The sequence below is a fragment of the Anas platyrhynchos genome, chromosome 4, assembly GCF_047663525.1.
Source record: "Anas platyrhynchos isolate ZD024472 breed Pekin duck chromosome 4, IASCAAS_PekinDuck_T2T, whole genome shotgun sequence".
NCBI lineage: Eukaryota > Metazoa > Chordata > Aves > Anseriformes > Anatidae > Anas > Anas platyrhynchos.
Window position 1 is genome coordinate 9,122,035 of NC_092590.1, and position 18,127 is coordinate 9,140,161.

At 48.1% G+C, this 18,127-nt stretch overlaps 2 protein-coding genes across 3 annotated transcripts in view; one reads left to right on the forward strand and one right to left on the reverse strand.

The window, feature by feature from the left end:
• Positions 1–6,358, reverse strand: part of ARHGEF38 (Rho guanine nucleotide exchange factor 38) — a 35,691-nt gene extending 29,333 nt beyond the window's left edge. The window contains exon 1 of the mRNA XM_005027895.6: positions 4,145–6,358. Coding sequence (XP_005027952.5) covers positions 4,145–4,649 — 505 coding nt within the window. The 5' untranslated portion in view covers positions 4,650–6,358. The remainder of the gene's footprint in view (positions 1–4,144) is intronic.
• Positions 6,359–12,928: 6,570 nt separating this feature from the next.
• The window catches only part of PPA2 (inorganic pyrophosphatase 2), a 36,350-nt gene continuing 31,151 nt past the window's right edge, over positions 12,929–18,127 (forward strand). Inside the window, exons 1-3 of one of the 2 annotated variants that reach the window (XM_072036944.1) lie at positions 12,929–13,216; positions 14,898–14,962; positions 16,636–16,680. In XM_072036944.1, coding sequence (XP_071893045.1) covers positions 13,072–13,216; positions 14,898–14,962; positions 16,636–16,680 — 255 coding nt within the window. In that variant the 5' untranslated portion in view covers positions 12,929–13,071. The remainder of the gene's footprint in view (positions 13,217–14,897; positions 14,963–16,635; positions 16,681–18,127) is intronic. The other variant, XM_038178225.2, reaches the window with a different exon arrangement.

Here is an 18,127-nt window from a genome sequence, read left to right on the forward strand (position 1 = left end):
CACGTGCACCTCGAGATGGGTCGTGGATTAGCTGTACGAATCGTGAGCCCTGTAACCCACAACACAAGGTATTCCTATTAATAAACATCAGATAATAGGCTCAGAAAGGGATCCACGAGCCTCCTCTTGTCTTCCCTCCCTTATCCCAGTTCCTAGTTAGGCTGTAGCAGCACCTTGGAGTCCTGAGCCGTGCAGCAGGACTTCATTGTGCTAAGTGCTGTGCAAACATAGCAGCACAAAATGGATTCTGCTCTGAGAAGATGAGATCACTTCCCAGCCTGGCTGTCACTGCAGTGAGGTCAAGAAATAACTCCAGATTTATTACGGTGCAAGTTAACAGAATTAGATCCTCCGAGCTCAAATTTGCACATGAGAAAATAACGTATTTGTTAGATTGTGATTTTTCCATCTCGTGGCACCAGGGGTACATTTTCATCAAGCCACCTCCTGCACATCAGGAAATAATCCAGACTTCTACTCTGTGCTGTACTTCAGCCGCCCAGCTGCTCCAAAGATCAATACATTTTGCAACGAAATAGGATATCATCTGCATTGTAGCACACGGAAAGTTAATCAGTAAGTACAGGGCAAAGCAAATAAGGAACTGGGGAGGATCTTTACCACGGGCAGGAGATGCAGAGGCCAGGCAAATGTGTAGCCTGGGCGGGAAGAAGCTGCAAGCCAAGCAGGGAGGGGAGGTGGATGGGGCAGAGGAAGGCTGTGATGGAGTCCACCCTGCTCATGATGGAAAAGGGAAAGGATGAGTTTCCTCCTGCTGGGCTTCAGGGTACCAAGGGGGAGCAGCTTTCCAGGCATGTGTGCAGTTTTGCGGGTTTCTGCGTCATTTGTGGTGGTGGTTATTTCTCAGAGCTACAGCAGACACAGGCAAAATGCAAGATCTGGGGTTCAGATAGGAGGTCTGAGGCAACACGCTGGGGATAGCTGAGTGATTTGCATCAGGGTGCCTAGTACAGGTATGGCACAGATATACCTGAAATTAAAGCATGTGCAAATCATTTGATAGCAGGGTTGAGCCATTCCCATCCAGAGTTAGGAGGAAGTTAATGTGTAATAGATCTGTCACACAAGGAGCATTACCAAAGCACAGACTATCTCACTGAACACTGCAGACGTTGATCTCTGGCTCTTTCTGGAAACCCACCGTTTTCCATAGCTCATTTTTCACACCAAGCACAAGTTTGGCATCCACCAAAGAAAAATAAAAAAATCCAAGTCTGTCCAAAACCTGACAGAGTGAACTACATTTTAAATCCCTTTTTGGTTGATAGGGTCTACCCTCCCGATTCACCACCTCTCAGCCTGCCCTGATCTTGCAAACATTTATGTGCCAATAAGTACATCAAGCAACCTCCTCTGCTGAGATCGGTGCTGTCAGGATGGCAGCTCCAGGTTACTTCACAGATTGATCCCGACACTAATGCCATACACAGATATTGATATCATTACTTTTCCAGCTGCTACTGATGGATTTTCAGCTGTAGGAGAGACCAGCACCTACCAGCTAAAAAGCTACGATAATACTTTTGAAAACAGAGCTGCTAAATAGCATTTTGTGCCACTTATGGATAGTAGCGAGTTCCTGAGTCTGCCTGAAAGAACATATTTGCAGGAGAAAATCCTGCACTATTGAAAATAGTGAAGGTAGAGCAGGGCCCTGCACAGAAATACCACGGGAGCTGGGTCTGAGCCTAAAATGGGGCTGGTGGCACTTGGCTGTCTCACAGGATGAGCTGAAGTAGGCACACACAGGTTTGCCAAGCTCTTGGAGAATAAAATGGTTACTTTGCACTTTGCTTGCTTTTCAAAAGAAGGAAGACCGGAGAGGTGTTGTGTGTGCGTTCACACCAGATAAGGCATTGAATGGATGCGTCTCTGGGTAATAATCAACCACGAAAATACTTGCTTGTGCTCTTAATGAATCCTTAATTGTAACGTGACAAACCCTCCCAAAAGGTTTGTGCCTTTGACAATGCTATGGTTGTTCTCAGGCTTGCAGACCTACAGGGCAAGCCACCTTGATTGCCTTGGAGAACTGGGTGGTAGGCTCCCTTTCTCAGCCTTTTTAGAAAACAGCTGGGATTCTGTATAAAAGGGCAAAATTTAAGGGAAATCCAAAGGTGGAAAGTGAATTCTCAGGATGTTTACGTCAGACAGCTTGTTCACTTGTTGTTTCTTTGCTTGTTTGTGTTTTCTGGGGGGCTCCATAGGCTTGTCTTTGGGGACCCATTTTTCTAGCTGCTGGAAATGGCTGGGGTGGGGGCAACTGCCCGCCTTCTGCGCAGGGATCCCCACAAACCACACAGAGGGCTGAAAGGAGCCTCAGGAGATGATCGTGTGCTTCTCCTTGCACAGATGTGCTGCAGCACTGACACACGCAACGTGTGTCACACACCCGGCTCCCGTGCTCAGCCCGGGTTGCCTGTCAGCAGCGGGGTGTGCTGTGTGCCTCCAGCTCATGGGGGAAGCAAGCACAAGTTATTACCATTTGAATAATTTTGCAAAACATTTACCATTTCAGGGCGATCAGAGGCGCCGGACCTGGCGATCCACAACAGACTGTTTGCATCACCAACAGAGCTGTTTGTGTTTTCACCAAGAAAGGAGAACTGGAAAGTTTTGTGCCAGCAACAGCCCCTCCCTCACCTCGGAGTAAGCTGCTTCGCGTCCCAGCACTGGTAAGAACAATGAAGAATATAAAGGAGTACAATCGTAGCACATCATCAGTGTTGGTAACTGGTTAGGTCTGGGACCCATGATCTACCAGATCTGGGCACATCTAGATCGCCAAAATTCCATCCAGATCAGGTGTTGGTGTGCAGCTGCATCTCTACCAATATTGGAAACACACTTCATAGTAATTTCCACCCGCTCTCTATTTTTACTTTGAGGACAGGCACCTTCTACCCAGCACGAAGCCTGCAGGTCCCTCATTAACCCAGCCACATTTTTCTCCAGCGAACACGAGTATCTTACCCAGTACATTGCTGGGTATCGCTGTCACAACCCGACCTGGCCTGGCAGCACGCGTGCACACGTGCCTGGGGCTCGCCGGCCCGGCCACATCGATCCCTGCTCATGCCCCGAAACACCCCTGGCGGAGCCGTGCCTGCCTTAACCGAACATTTTTCATCTTCCCATCGATTAGCTATCACTGGGAGGGAAGAGTGTAATCAATGGGCCTCTTTGTTGTTGTCAGCGTATGCAGCCCCCATATAAATCCTATTATTTTCTGGTTTATTATTTTATTTTCTGCTTTTATTGTCTCTCTGAAGGAATACTGCTTCCTAATTAAATGCATCAAAACCATAATACAGTAACCTAAAGTATTTTCCTATTTTATTTCCCCATAAAGGCTTACTGCCACAAGAGTGATTGCCACAGGCAGTTATATCAGTATTAGTAATAAATGTTTATATTGGAATAAGACTCAAACCCCGCATTTCTGATGGGATCCTGTTGTTTGAGACCCTGAAAACCCACAGAAAGGCATCCGTTTGTGCACCAGAGCTCTCCCAGAAATAGCTATGCGCATTTTCCATGCTTTTCCTCCATTTGTGGCGGTGCATTTAATTTTTGATTGACAGGCCCAACACTGACATAATTCGCCAATTTCTGGCCCAGGCACAATTCGGCTCTTTGAAAAGAAACGCTCCTCATAATGGTGTAATTTGAATCAGCATACCCATCAAAGCACCTATTTGGAGGTATTTCGGTTCAGGCTCGCGCACTCCAAGCAGCAGACAAGCACATTAGAGACCCTGATAATCCCAACTGGAAGAAACAACTGCCCTTGGTGCTTGGAATTACTTAGTGCATGCCCTGCTTGGTGCAAAAGGAAAAGGCAGAGAGGCATCATCTTTTCACACCACCACCTGCAGACGCATTCTGCTGGAGAGCAGGAGAATGATCCCATTATGCAGAGCACGCCCAAACCCCGCTCATGGCCTCGATAGCGTTTCATCTGCTGTGCCGCACGCACGGTGGGCTTTAAAAAATTTGGGGGGGAAAGGGGACGAGTGCTGGGTCCTGCTGCGGGCACAGAGGGCTGTGCCCTTGCCCAGGGCCAGGCTAGAGCCAGCCTGGAGCACGGCCAGCAGCACCCAGTTCGGCTCCCCGGGGGTACCTTGCAGTTTCTGGCTGTACTCGCTCCGGTCGGACTGACTCCTTCGCAGGGCGCCGTGCTCCCCGGCCGTGCTGCTCTCCACCACGGGCTCCGTCCTCCTCCTCTCCCCCATGTACAGCTTGTGCCGCAGCAGGGCCAGATTCCTCCTCCGGCCCCCTGCGCCCTCTGTGCTCGCCATGGCTGGGGGCAGGAGGGCGAGGGGGGGATTTGGGGGAGGCGGGCTGCCTGCCCAGGGCAAGGCAGGTGCTGTGGGGTCCTGAGCAGGGCTCCCCAAGCGCTGTGGGACCCGGGCTTGGCCCTGCCACCTGTGCCGGTGCGGCTCCACCTCCGGGAAGCTGACGCCCCGGGCGGTGTTTGCATTCAGCGGGTGTATGTGCGAGCCTTGCGGGGCCGGTTTGAGAGCCAGCCCCATGCCACAGGCACTGCCAGGCCCCTTTCCCCCGCTCCAGGGGACACTCTGCAGGTACTGGCATCCCAACACAGAGCTGTGTCTTTGGCACGGCATGGCCACATCTGGCCACAGAGAGGTCACAACCCCTGAGGCCACCTTTGCCCCAGGCCAAGCTGTGTTGCTCGTGGCTCTCTGCGGTGTGGGCGCAGCAGGGATGCTGCTTCGGGCCCAGGGGCAGAGTGGGACATTCCTGCACACACCCAGGGGACACCGAAGCACGTGCAAGCCCCGCAGGGGCTGTCGTGGCAAATTGCTGCGCTCTGATGGCAGCGAAACAGCTGCTCGCACTCACTCCCCCTGGCTCAGCCCCCGGGAGAGCCCTTATTATCCTATTTGCTAGCAGTGGCCCCTGGCACTCAGGCGCTGCCTGGGGATGCCGCGTCGTGCCGGTCTAATCAAGCTCGTGTCAAAACAGCAGGAGCTGCTGGCATCTCAGCTCGGGCTGCCTTTATCCTGGCAAGAGCCCCAGCAGCCGTCAGCAGCCATCGCAGTGATGCCAGGCCCCGCAGCCCCCTCTGCTCTCGGCAGTGCGCTCCCCACGGCACAGCTGCCCTGCTGCAGGGCTGCCACACGCTCACCACCACGCGATGATGCTCACGGACACCTGGCAGCCCTGGCCGAGCGTGTCACTGCCACACGATGTCCCTCCAAGGGCCACGTGGGAGAAATTGGAGCAAGGATGCAATGCGGTGCTGTGAACTCATCTCCACGGTGTGTTTTTTGGGGAAGGGGCTCGCTGGGATGCTGCCTGCTGATCAAAGCCCTTCGTTTCTATGAGATGAGGAAACTGTTGTGCAATTCACTGTGTCCAGCTGCAGCGCCGTGCCAGTGCTGCACAAAGTGTCCACTCCGAACACAACCTGGCAGAGGACTAAAGCAGCGACGGGGATACCGGGAAGAGCTCGTGCAGAAAAGTCACGAGCTGCGTAGGCGGTCCCCACGTTGCGTCCCCTCTCCTCTTTGCTACTCCCCGAGAAACCCTTCGGTTTTGCAAGACACAGCACAAAAGCTCCCCGAGAGGCACAGCAGTGGTGGGGAGAGGAGCGCCCGGGGAGCACCCCGTGACAAGCGTCACGTCTCGGCAGCGAGTAAACAGAGGAAGGTGGGAGCTGAGGGGAATCAGCTGCCCCGTTTCCTTACAGGGGGACTTCCTGAGCTGGTTTGTTTTTCCTTCCCCAAGCGATGGCTTGGCATTCAGCAGGGGTGGTAAAACTGGTTTAAACAGTCACTGCCCCCCTCCCCGGGGGAATCTTGTTCCCATTATTCATGGCAGGGAGCATCTGAAGCTGTATGGAGGAGCTGGTTGGGCTGAAAGCCCCCTCCCTTCCCCCTGGGCTATTTTCCATCTGGATCCGCTCTCCTGCTTTAGTTCCTCACGCAGCAATGCCAGCAGCTGCGGCAGGGGTACATGTGAGCAGCGTGCCCGAAAAACCCTTTCCCCCTGCTAGGATCTTGTGTCTTTGGCACGGCATGGCCACATCATTTGGAGAAGCCCGTGTTGTGCTTCTCCGCAGACACAGATCCCATCATTTCTATGAGGCTTTATTATGTTTGTTTAAATTAAGACTGCTTTTGGGGAAAAGTGGGGAACATGCTTTGGCTGGGTGAAGGTGGAAGAAGAAATTCTGTTCAATTCTGGGCTTTGCAGGCTCTGTGCCACGTATGCGGAGTTGCAGCCAAGTTAGGATAGAATAGTTTGCTCAGGTGTTTATTACAACAGCAACCTACCCACGTGCAGAAAGCTTTCTTCCTCTAGCTCCACCACACACTACAGGGGCTGACGAGGTTTGTGTTCACTCAGCAGGGATGTGGTTTGCTGTTCTCTTCGTGCCTGCAATGGTTTGCCCACCCTCAGACGGCAGCAGCAGTGTTTTGGGGGCAGCCGGGAGCCCAGAGCTAGCGTGCAACGCAGACTGGAAATGTGGAGTCCCTCCTGGAACCTCAAAATATCTCCTCTGTGCCCCTCAGCGTGGAGAAGGCTGAAAACAGCACGCCTGAAGTCATATTCCAGGTGAGTTTTAACGCGCATCTTGGTTTATCTGTTCTCACATTAACACCAGGGAGAGCTTAGACAAGCGGACTGTGCCAGCAGAGTCTCGTCTGGGGCTGGCAACCACCTCGCGATCCACAGGCGGCTCCCGTTCCCTTCCAGCCATGGTAACAGCTTAGGGCCAAGCTCTATCGGCGTCACTAATCCGTAGGACAAGAGGGAATACCTGGCATCTGCGTGGGCCAAATGCTCTTTTACAACTACCGCAAACACCCCTTTGACCCCTGTGCGCTGGGCTGAGTTGGGTCTCCTAAGCAAATCGGAAGGCGGTGGATGTTAGCACTCACGTACGAGGTATTTACATGGAAGCCACTCCACTCGAGGGGCAGAACAGGTGCTGGTGTCAACATGGAAAACATCGGCGTTGCGTTCCCAAGCAACTGCAGTAGACACACAGAGGAGGTTATTGTTAAGTGCTCGGTGCTAACCTTTATCTCCATCCTGAGCTATAAACGAACCAGGAACGCCATCGAGACCGATGGCCATTAGGCAGGCAAACAGCTGTTTGTTTTGCTGCAGCTCCTCACAGCTGTTAGAAAACATTTCTTTGTAGCCGGGTATACCAGAGCCCACGGGCACAGTGCCTGACTGCCGTGCTCAGCCCTGCTGCTGCAGTGACACCCGGTGCCCCTTCAGGTTTGCTCCCAGCAAAAGGCTCTGTGTACAGAGCCTCCTTATGGGGCTGCACCGGGATGGCACCAGCCAGCAAGGATTTCCTGAGAACTGCCCGGGTCCAAAGTCTGCATGTGCTGCAGGAGCACCGGTGGCCAAACCGCCCAGCAGAGTGCACGCTTTCCACGGCAGGGGGAAAGTCAGGGAAAAGGGCAGAGGGAAAGTTTCACTGCGCCCCTTTCGGGGCTGGTAAGACAGAACTGCTGCCGAGGGAGAAGCAGAGGATGCATTATTATTGCATGGCCAATACCAGAAATCTTCCAGGATGGAGCATGGTGTGGCCCCGTTCCCTTCTGGGCCTGTCTGCTGCTGAAGAACCATCGCTGTCATTAACGGTAGATTAATCACTGTGTTTAATGACACGAGTCCACAGGTGCTCCTCGTCCCTGATTCCCTGCATCCTTGGAATCCGCTCTTCTCTTCCCAGAAGCAATTACAGCCAGCAGAGGATCAGCAGGGTGCACGGGTACTGCTGCAGAAAGCCGTCACACCCCCTCCACGGGAGGAAGGTGACAGTGACAGGCGCGGATGTCTCCATTAGGCTCTCCCCACGAGCACACCTAGGTGCATACAAAAGCCAGCCCGCGCCTCTTGTCGCTCAGCCTGCACGCGTTGAGCCATAGCAAAGATATCTTTTGAGAGACAAAACGCGGAGGCTTAGATAGTGATAAGAGCAATCACGTGAAAGGCCCACCGAGGACTTTGAGCACTGGGAAGTTGCGAGTACGTTCACCCTATCTGTCTGTGGCTATAATTGTAAGATAAGAGCAGAATGACAGATGAGGATGAAAGCAATAAAAATGGAAGACTTCAGGCTAGGTAAAACTGGAGCCTACACATTGATTTTTCACAATGAATGATTCAAAATTACTTTGAAATATACATAGGGAAAAAAACTTCAAACACCTTTCCACGGTATAGAGCGAGAAGAAAGCCTGTCTTGTAGGTGGAAAGTTATTTTGTGTGGCAGTGTCACCTTCCCTCCGCCTGCTGATCCTGCCAGACTGGTGATTCCAGTAGAGAAACAGGTCTTTGGAAGCAGGTGCGCAGCCACCGTTTCTTTTAGCCCTGCCTCTAGTGTTTTTTGTCTAAATATTTGGAGGAGAAATTAATAAAGAGTACACCTCCACGGGTCAGCAGGGCTTGAATTGCTCTCGGCGTGCCATCGGATCCTTACAGCCACGCGGTGGTTTTCGAAGGGAAATAACCTGACTCCGTTGATCAAGTAGATGGCACTGTGATATCAAAGCTAATGAGGAAAGGCGAGAAAACGAGCGAGGAGGATAAAAGTACAGGAGGAGGAATCTTCATTATTATGTTTTAATGTAAAATAGGGGGTGTAGAAATTACCGAAGATGAAATAGTTTCTGAGGAATCCTTTGAGAATCTTACGTCTGACAATTCAAAAATTGAGAGGGGAAAGGAGCCTTAAGAAGACATAATTTTCATTGTACATCCCTATTTTGAACGCTGATAGACTTGCAGCCTTGCACTGGAACTTCCCGTTTCCTGGCAATGCTTTTTGAGCTTAATTAGAACCTTTTTTTTTCTGTCTGTTTCTCCCTTTTTGTGTACATGCACCTATGTGGAAGAATGAATGAAAAAGAAAGAAGACCATTTGGTGATTTCTCTTTTGCAACAGGCAAGTTGCTTTGCAGTAAACAAAGATAAATTTTTAAAATCTTAAATCAAGTTTCAGTCAATACTTGCGAATACGTTTGGGTGGAAGTTACAGTAGCTGAAAATCCCTGCTTCACAGGGCGTAACACGAACACAGTACGGATGTCTAGGAAGGGAGAAACGGGCGCATCCAGCAAAGCTTGACACGGGCACCGTGTTCTCGCCTCTCGAGGACTTGGCTTTCTAGGCACAAGTCCAGGCAGAGCAGTGGCATGCCTGCCCGGCTGGCCTTGGCCATCAGCACCTGCTGCAATTAGACACTGCTGGCCAGACGAGCGCTGCCTGGCTGGCAACCCTGCCCACTCACAGCGACTGTAATCTGCCACGGGAATCCTACGCGCCGTTATAAGCAGCCTAATGAAAAGCATGGTTAAAAAACAAACAAACAAACAAACAAACAAACAAAAAACTAGCAGCTTGGAGAAACAATTTATTCAGAAAAAAATAGGCTGAAAACTTGTCATCTTCCTATACCTCATAGTGAATATTATGACTAAAAAATAACTTTGCATAAATGTTGATGATCAGCAATAGGGTAGCTGAGGTGAGTTCACAGTCTGTCCCAGTTTCTTTGGGTCTTTCTTCACAGTGAGATGGAAAGTGATGTAACCTAATAAGGCTCACTCTATTTACTGAAACACACAATTTCTTCCTCTTATTTAGACAATGTAGTCTTTTGCTGCCATCAGGTATTTGTCAGCACGTAGGAGTTACCTGTTCCCCCCGGGGTGGCTGGAGCACGAGGACAGCGGTCCACGAGCGCAGGCCTTTTGCACGTAGGTAGCAGTAAAGCAGAAGGCTGGCAGGAATTGATTCCTTCAGATTAATGGTTTTATAAGCAATGGAGATAGAAGTTACATTGCAGCAAAGTTAATGAGAGTGATGTAATCTCCAGTCAAGAGCAAACACACTGAAATAGCACATAGTGGTACTAATGACATTCTTCAAAGCCTTATTAGCTGAAAGGATGAAAATGATTTTCATTCAGGAGGAAGGGAAATTGTTCTTTTTATGATTATTTATAACATAATAAACTGTTTTCTGCATTTAATTTGCACAGCATTTTCACTGGCAAAACATACGCCCAGTTTCATAATACATACATGAAAGAAAGAAACGTAAATGTACACTGCAGAGTACAAACTTAAAGTAAGGGTGTCCTTCAGGCTTAGGTGATTATACTGCTGCTGAGTCTTTGCCATACTCCACTGGTATTCTGGTGGAATGAGATTCACCCCTGTGCAGAGGGCAAGCATAAAACCTAAGTACCATGTAAGCCCTACTTAAGTCTGATGGACCTGATTCTAATTCCATTGAAATAAATAGCAATATTTTCATCATCTTTCAGTGGAAGCTGTTTCAAGGTCAATAAATGGGATCGGCCCTATATACACCTTTTGCTGGCCCAATTGGAACGATACTTGAAGTATTTGGACATAAAATGTTTGGAAATAAAAAGAAGTGAAAAACGACCTTGGTAGTAAAAACCATAGTAATTTAAGAGAATTTGAGTCATGTAGATACCAGAACCAAAACATGTATTTGTTCAATAGATTTAAGAGTATGAAGTGAATTTGTTTTAACAAGGAAGCTGCGATATCACTTAAATCTGACTTCAGGAGTACTGCATGTACTTCTGCCATGTTCTGTGTACCATCATGCATAATACTGAGAAACACAGTTAAATCTGTTCAGGGCTTTATTGTTATTATTTCTGTAGGGAAATTTAATTAAGAGAATTTTAGAGTACTAAAACATCAAGTTCTCTGCTTTCACAACGTTAACAGGGTTGGTACATGTTTTTCCACCATATCATCCACCCTTGCTAGGTAACAGGATGACATCTGTTTATGCACCTAGAAAGCGCTTGCACTGGAGCTCATTTATATTTCATAAATTCCAAGTGTTTCACAGATGATTTCCCACTACAGATGAGAAAGCTTTAGATAAGACCACACTAGGCAAAGGAGAACTCTGCACTCAGACTTTGGGCATCTTACAGTGACTCTTGACCACAACTGCATATTTCACTTCCTAACTTGTACGAGTAAATAAATATATGTTGGGTTTCTCCTAGAATAACACTACAACCAACTGCCAACTTTGTAAGAATAAAAATACTGCGAATACTCCATGTGCACTCAGTAAATGATTTTCAAAAGCTCTGAACTTCCATAAATGAAACCCACATTCCTCAGACTCAAGCAGAGGTGGAAGGCTAGGCCCACTTGTTTTTATCCTTGCATGTTTCAGCAGCAGGCCAACTCAAAGAAAATGCTGAATAGGGTTTTTAAAATAGAGAAAGTTTCTCTCTCTCTCTCTCTACTTTTTTCTTTTTTTTTTTTTTTCTTTTTCCCACGTGAAAAACTGATGATTTGCCCTCTTACAAACCCAAAACATTAAGAACTTCAAACGGACACATGAAGAATTTCAACCCCCAAGTGTCCCATTCAGGAAAACCTTGCATTTGGTGAACTCAGGGATGAAAGATGCCAACACCTCTGGCAAAACACCAACTATTTAGCAGCTTCTGTGGAGGTGGATAATTGGCCTGCCATTCTGTTCTCCTGGAGATAAGCCTGTTGTGACAAATTTAGCAAACAATGGCTCAGAAAAAGAGAAGGAAGGAGACCATAACTTTTTATCCAGCACCCTTACAGTAGGGAAAAACCCACCCACTAGCAAACAACTCTGAGGTCTGGAGTAGCTACTAACAGGTTTAAGGAGTACAGGCAGGAGCAGTGATGGAAGCTGTCGGGGAAGTCTCCCGCTCCATTGTAAAATAAAGCTGGATCCTTAGGACGCAGGCACAACAATCCTGATGCTTGTAAAACCTTACCTACCCAACAGTAAAGGGGACAAAGAAAGAGCAAAAGAAGTTATATACCTTTTTAATTGGATGGAAGAGATTGTCTGAGCCTTAATGCTGCAAATGAAAAATTCCCAATACAGTTTTAAATACCATATAAAATAATCAGGGGAACATGTAGTTATCCTACACAAATCTTCCACAATAATTCAAATCGGAGTTAAAATTCAAAATTAGTATCAATCGCCAAAGACATTGGTTTGGGATGTATGAGCGACAACAGTAACAAAAATTGGCCTGCCTCAGTTTCTCCATCAGTAAAACGAATGCAGTGATTTCTGCCCCTTTTGGGTGATTTTTGAAAAATCCATGAAGAGAAGCAATGCTCCAAGAACCCATATTGGTAGGCGAAACTCATATGAAACCCTCCTCAAGGATCGACAGAAAGAGACTGGTGTCCAAAGCCACCAGTATTGCAGGAATTGGACTGTGCATAGGGGGACAAGCTTCAGAACCACTACAACCTGAATACAGACGAGAATCTAGTTTGTGTGTTTATGAGGTTCAATATAAAAACATTATCTACTTGTGGGAGCTCATCTGTGGACGGCCCGGTGAGAGCTGTTTGTGCTGAGAAGAAAGGTTGGATTTTAAGTTGGATATTAGGAAGAGCTTCTTTACTGAGAGGGTTGTGAGGCACTGGAATGGGCTGCCCAGGGAAGTGGTGGAGTCACCATCCCTGGAGGTCTTTAAAAGACGTTTAGATGTTGAACTTAGGGATATGGTTTAGTGGAGGACTTGTTAGTATTAGGTCAGAGGTTGGACTCGATGATCTTGACGTCTCTTCCACCCTAAATAATTCTGTGATTCTGTGAAATGAACGCTTTTTCCCCAAAGGAGCAGCCCCACAGCGAAACGGGACAAACTCCCAAGGTAAAACCCAAGGTAAACGGGGGGGGCAAGCGTCTGGACTCGGCAACCCCCCTTGGGGACAAGCCGCCTCCGCCCGCCTTCACCACAGGGCTGGTGCGGGGCCGCGCCGCCATTTTGGGGCTCGGGGCCATGGCTCCCCTCAGGCGGCGGTGCGGCTGGGGGCGGCTCCCCCTGCTCGCCCGCAGCTCTCCCTGCTCGCCGGCGGGGCAGGAGGGCACCGCTCCCGGCCCCGGAGGCTCCCTGCCCCGCCGTGCCAGGGCTTCCAGGCGGGGCAAGGGGGCAGGCGCGGCCCCGGCGGCCGCAGGAAGGGGAGGGAGGCGGCCGCCGCCATCATGTGTGCGCTGCCGGGGCTGGGGCGGCTGCTGCGGGCGGCGCGGGGGTGGGGGCGGCCGCCGCGCCGCTGCCTCAGCGCCATGGCCCGCTACGGCACGGAGCCGCGGGGGCGGCCCAACTCTCCCGATTACCGCCTCTACTTTAGTAAGTAGCAGCGCCCCGGGGCTCCGTAAAACCCCCTCTCCTTCCTTCCTTCCTTCCTAGCCCGCCAAGGGAGGGGGGCGCGGTGGGGGAGAGGCGGCGGCGGTTCCCCGCAGAGACCCCTCAGGCTGGAGGAGGCATCGCCCCTCAGCCGCCCCGTGCGTGAGGGGGGAGATTTTGTGTGGAAAAGAAGGGCTTTTCTCGTCATGGTTTCCTTCTAGAGGGGCTGCTGGGCCTTGAGGGCCGCGCAGAAGGTGGAGAGGTGCTGGGGGTGCCTGTGGCAGCCTGGCTGGCGGGGGCCATGGCAGCCTCAGCTCAGCAAGCAGCGTGGTAGCATTCCCTGCACCCTGTGACGAAGCCAGTCCTCTCTCAGAAATGTCAAAAAACAAAAACAAAACCAAAAAAAATTCAGGGCTCGAGCCCTGAGGGACTTCCTAGGCCAGCAGCAGTGAGGGGCTCTGGGAGAGCACCCCCAGGGGGCTGCTCAAAGCCCAGGGAAATCTGGTGGCGTGCAGCCTCAGCATTACGCATTTGGGTCATAAAGCTGGCTGTTGGAAGGCCCCTGGTTTCGCAAGCACCCTCTCGGTACATCTTTGGGCCATTAGCTTCTCGGGAGTTACATCTGACGTCCGCTGGCGTCATGCACCCTGCCTGTGCTGCCCCGCTGGCGTGCGAGGCACAGAGCTTTCGTGTGCTGCAAAAAGTCACGTTCCTCAGTAAAAGCAAGCAGCCCACCACTAAACTTTGTTTTATTTAGGAGGAATGTCTGGGAGGCTTCCAAGGGCTGTGAGAAGCACCCTCACGTGTTCCTCCGTGTTGAGGTGGTCCAAGGCTAAAAGAAGTCCTTTGTTTTTCCATTTACTGTGACAAGGGGTGCTAACAAGGGGGAACTCCTTGAGATTAGTGTTAGTACTTTGTATTGCTGCTGCTGTTTCTGTTTATGCATCGATTTGTTGCCATACTTCGGTGTTTGTTACATTGAAAAGTTTCTGAGTAATTTGAAATGTTTAAGCGTGCGTTTTGTTCCTCCCTACAGTGAAAACAAGGCTAAGGTGCAGACCAGATCCCCATTAAGCACTAAGTTATCGTCAGCTTTTTCATTTTTTTAAGGTATCGTTTCATTTCTAGGGCCTGTGCAATTATCCTATCCGTCACGTATTCTCTTGGTCAGACTTGGGCCTAATATGTTGGACAATTGTCTCTTTGTGAAATTTAGCTTAATAGAAACGTAGTGAAGTTACTGGGACTGCACTGCCAGGAAGCCCAGGTAAATTCACTGATTGCTTATGGAACTCCACGCCTTTTTTTTTTTTTTAAATCTTTTTTTTTTTTTTTTCCACCTGTTAATGGTTCTGTATTGCCAGGGAGGAGGAGAAAAGAGAATGAAAGGATCTTCTCAACTTTTACATAGTTGTATTGCCAGGTAGGAAGGACAGAAAAGTATGGCATTGTATACAGAAGCAATAATTCTCATTCTAATGAGTCATTGTCAAGCAGTCAAATACATTGTCCTGCACAGAGCTTATTTTTTGGTCTTTGGAACTACAATTCAGAAAAAAAGAAGTTTAATTGATGTATTGTGTCACTCCTTATCCTTGTATAATGCATAACAGTTCTTAGCGATGCAGGTGTCTTATGGCATGCATTTAGATTTGTAATGCTACTTTTTCGTTGTGTTTTTCAGAGAATGGAGATGGTAAATACATTTCCCCATTTCATGACATTCCACTTTTTGCTGCAGCTAAAGAGGTTTGTATATTTGTATATTTGCCTTGCGACAAAATTCACTTCTGAAATGATAACTGCTTTGTTGGTACTCGCTAGGTAAAAACGCGCTTTTAAAAAGAATTTTTAGAGCATTTGAGACAACAAAATCTGTAGCATCAGAAGGGACCATTTTAATCCAGGCTGATTTCCTGTGTAACACAAGCAATATAACTCCAGCCAATTTTCTCAGCTGAATTCAGTAACTTGTAGTAAAATGTAGTGATAATAATGAGGGTGTGAATGACTCTAGGTGTCTTTTTAAGACTCCAGGTTATTGAGGGTGGGGTAAACCGTCATGGTATTTTGTGATAATTCTTCTCTATGGTTAAGGCTTGTGTTTGTGCTCTAGAACACTTTTTATTGTTACTTTTTTAAAATGGCATTTTTCTACAACCACAATTAAATCTATGCGTTTCCCCGCTGTAGGACATCTACAGCACATACTTTTGTGGCTTGTGGTGTATTTTTTTTTTTAATTCCCAAAAGGGGGAGCGTAATTGGAAGCCAACAACAATGCCCAAGAGAGAAGTGGTAATCGCACCTTTGGAGAATTACAAGGCGTGAGGTGCAGCTGAGCACTTTCACGTCTTGTTAGCCACACTCCCTGGAGTTTCATTATAGCAATAATGAAACGCCTGCTTTATATGTCACCAGTGGGAACTGCCAGTCTTTGGGTTAGACTTGGGTTTGCTTATTATGGTTTGCTCGTTACACAAACAGATTGGGAGGGTTTGGGCCCTTTCCTTCACTTGTTGCTGGGACGCTATGGGTGACATGACTGGTGTGAAAGGTCAGCAGCTGTACTGTGGTTAGATTTAGAGTTCTGAAGTAATGAACCAATCTCTTCAGTTATTTAAACTGAGAGCTTAAAAGTATGGATGAAACCTTTTTGAGCAGCCGATCTAAGCGTGGTAGTCGGTGGAAGATGTGAGCCTCGTTCGGAGTCATTACCAAGATGCTCTGATCAGTTGGTGCTGTTGATGGAAGAGTGGCGGGCGTTTTCACCCATGTGTTACGTGGTGGCTGACCCCACGCCCAGAGTTTAAGGTTTGGAGGGATGGATTATGGTCTGTGGCTTCTCTGTGGATTAAATTGCAGCACAGCGATGTCTGATGAAGGCATAGAGCCTTTGATTTTGGCTGTGTGAGCAAGGAAAGAGCTTTCTGTGGGACGTAAGGGGGGAGCCTGAATGGGAGTCATGAAGGTGTGTATAAATCTTGCTTTCTTTGCAGGAGGAGGAGGTAAGGCCTTGTGTGTTATATTCTTTCCCTCCTCTGATCTAAGCATTGTGGACTTTAATTTTATGGTGGGTAACTCCAAGCCCGTTTTCCATTCTCTGTTCCGTTTTTTATCTTTTTCAAGTGAACAAAAGGGTGACTTATGTGTTTTTAACCAGCTGATGCCTAAACTGCTGCTTGAAATTAAGTAGCTGGGAGAAAGTGGATGTGTCCATGTGCGTTTTTATCTTCCTCTGCCAACATTGGGAAGGTTATAATTCGCAGTCAAACAGGACCAACTACCTGTTCTTAAAAGTTATAGTTCAGGCCTTTATACTTGAAAGAGGATGTTCAATTTGCATTTAAAACTAGTAATGTCTGTATTTACGTGAATACAATATTGTTCTCTAATGCCCCTTATTCGTACTTTCCCTACAGGATAAAGAGATTCCTGCAAAGAGGTCAAAGACTACAGCGAGCGAGGTACAGCTAAGTTCTCCTTTTCTCTCCCTCTTTTCTCTCCTCCACATCATTTTGCTGTTCTGCAAAGCGATCTTTCACTGAATATAGTTGACATATCTTCAAATGCAAGTCTTTTAGGCTTAAAGGGATTTAATATTCTCCCTTTGAATGGGCCTCAAATGTCAGAATTCTTTTATTCATCAAGATGTTCTCAAAGACAAACACTTTTATACCACTCTCTGAAAGGTTCATTATGACTATTGCAGCATAGATACGTAATCTTTTTTTTGCAAAAACATTTGCAATGAAAAATGTCCATTAATGAAATATTCATTATGCTCTGGCTGGGGTTTAATTTTGGTGTGTATACAAAACTTCAGAGATGGCAAGTCTGTTAGGGCAGAAATGAGAATGAGTATCTGCTTTTTACACCTGGGGGTGTGTCACTTTCTGTGCTCGTTTGGAAAGCCCAAAGAGAGAAAATCACATCTGCTGATGGTTCAACATTAACCAAGTGCTAAAGCTGAGCCTAGAAGCCCAGAGAACATGGCAGGTCTGTTCAAGCTTTCTCTGTGAAACAAACATTGTTTATGAAAGCGTCCTTTCCAAAATGTAGCAATTTTTTTTTGCAGTGTTTTCTTGCCCCCCCCCCCCCCCATCTTCTCAGTATCTGTTTTGCCAGTCATGTTGCAAAACTGTAACTGCCCCTCTAACGTGAAAGAAGTGTCCCAACTGTCTGCATTCCCACAGTTTTGCAACTATTGTGTGGCACACTGCTTCTCGTACTGTATGCCAGTCCCCAACACAATCTTGCTCTGTGCATTTCCTCTGCCTGTGCTTCGTGATTCTTTCAATCTGTGGTGCTTCCATAACACTTCAGTTTTCCTGCTGTTTGGTGCCCATTTAAGTGCTGCTTGGTAGATGTAGGATCATGCCTGATAGATGAGTTGTTGAGGAGAAAGAGTATGTCCCAAGAGGCTTTCTTAACAGCCTGGCATCACGAATTCCCAACTACTGGCCTTAAATGCTGTGTCAGTATCAGCTGGTTGCAAAGATGCAGAGCCTGTTCTCTGCAGCGTCTCACACTGCTTCTCTCTGTGTGGTGGGAAGTATGATGGCTTGTGTCAAACTGTTTCTAGTGCCCTTTTTCAGATCTCTCGATCAGTCTATAAACAACAACAACAACAAAAGCCTGTGAAGCTGAGCAGCTCTTCTTTCCTGGGCTGGTATAGACACACCATAGTTGCTTCACATAACTCCTGATAGGAGAGAACTCTGGACTGTGGTTTAACAGAACTGTGGAAAAGGAGCAAAGGCAAATCATAGAATCATAGCATCACTTGGGTTGGAAAAAACCTTTTAAAATCATGAGTCCAACCATTAACCTAGCACCACCGAGTCTACCACTCAGCCATGTCCCTAAGCACCGCATCTGCATGTCTTTTGAATTACCTCCAGGGATGGTGAC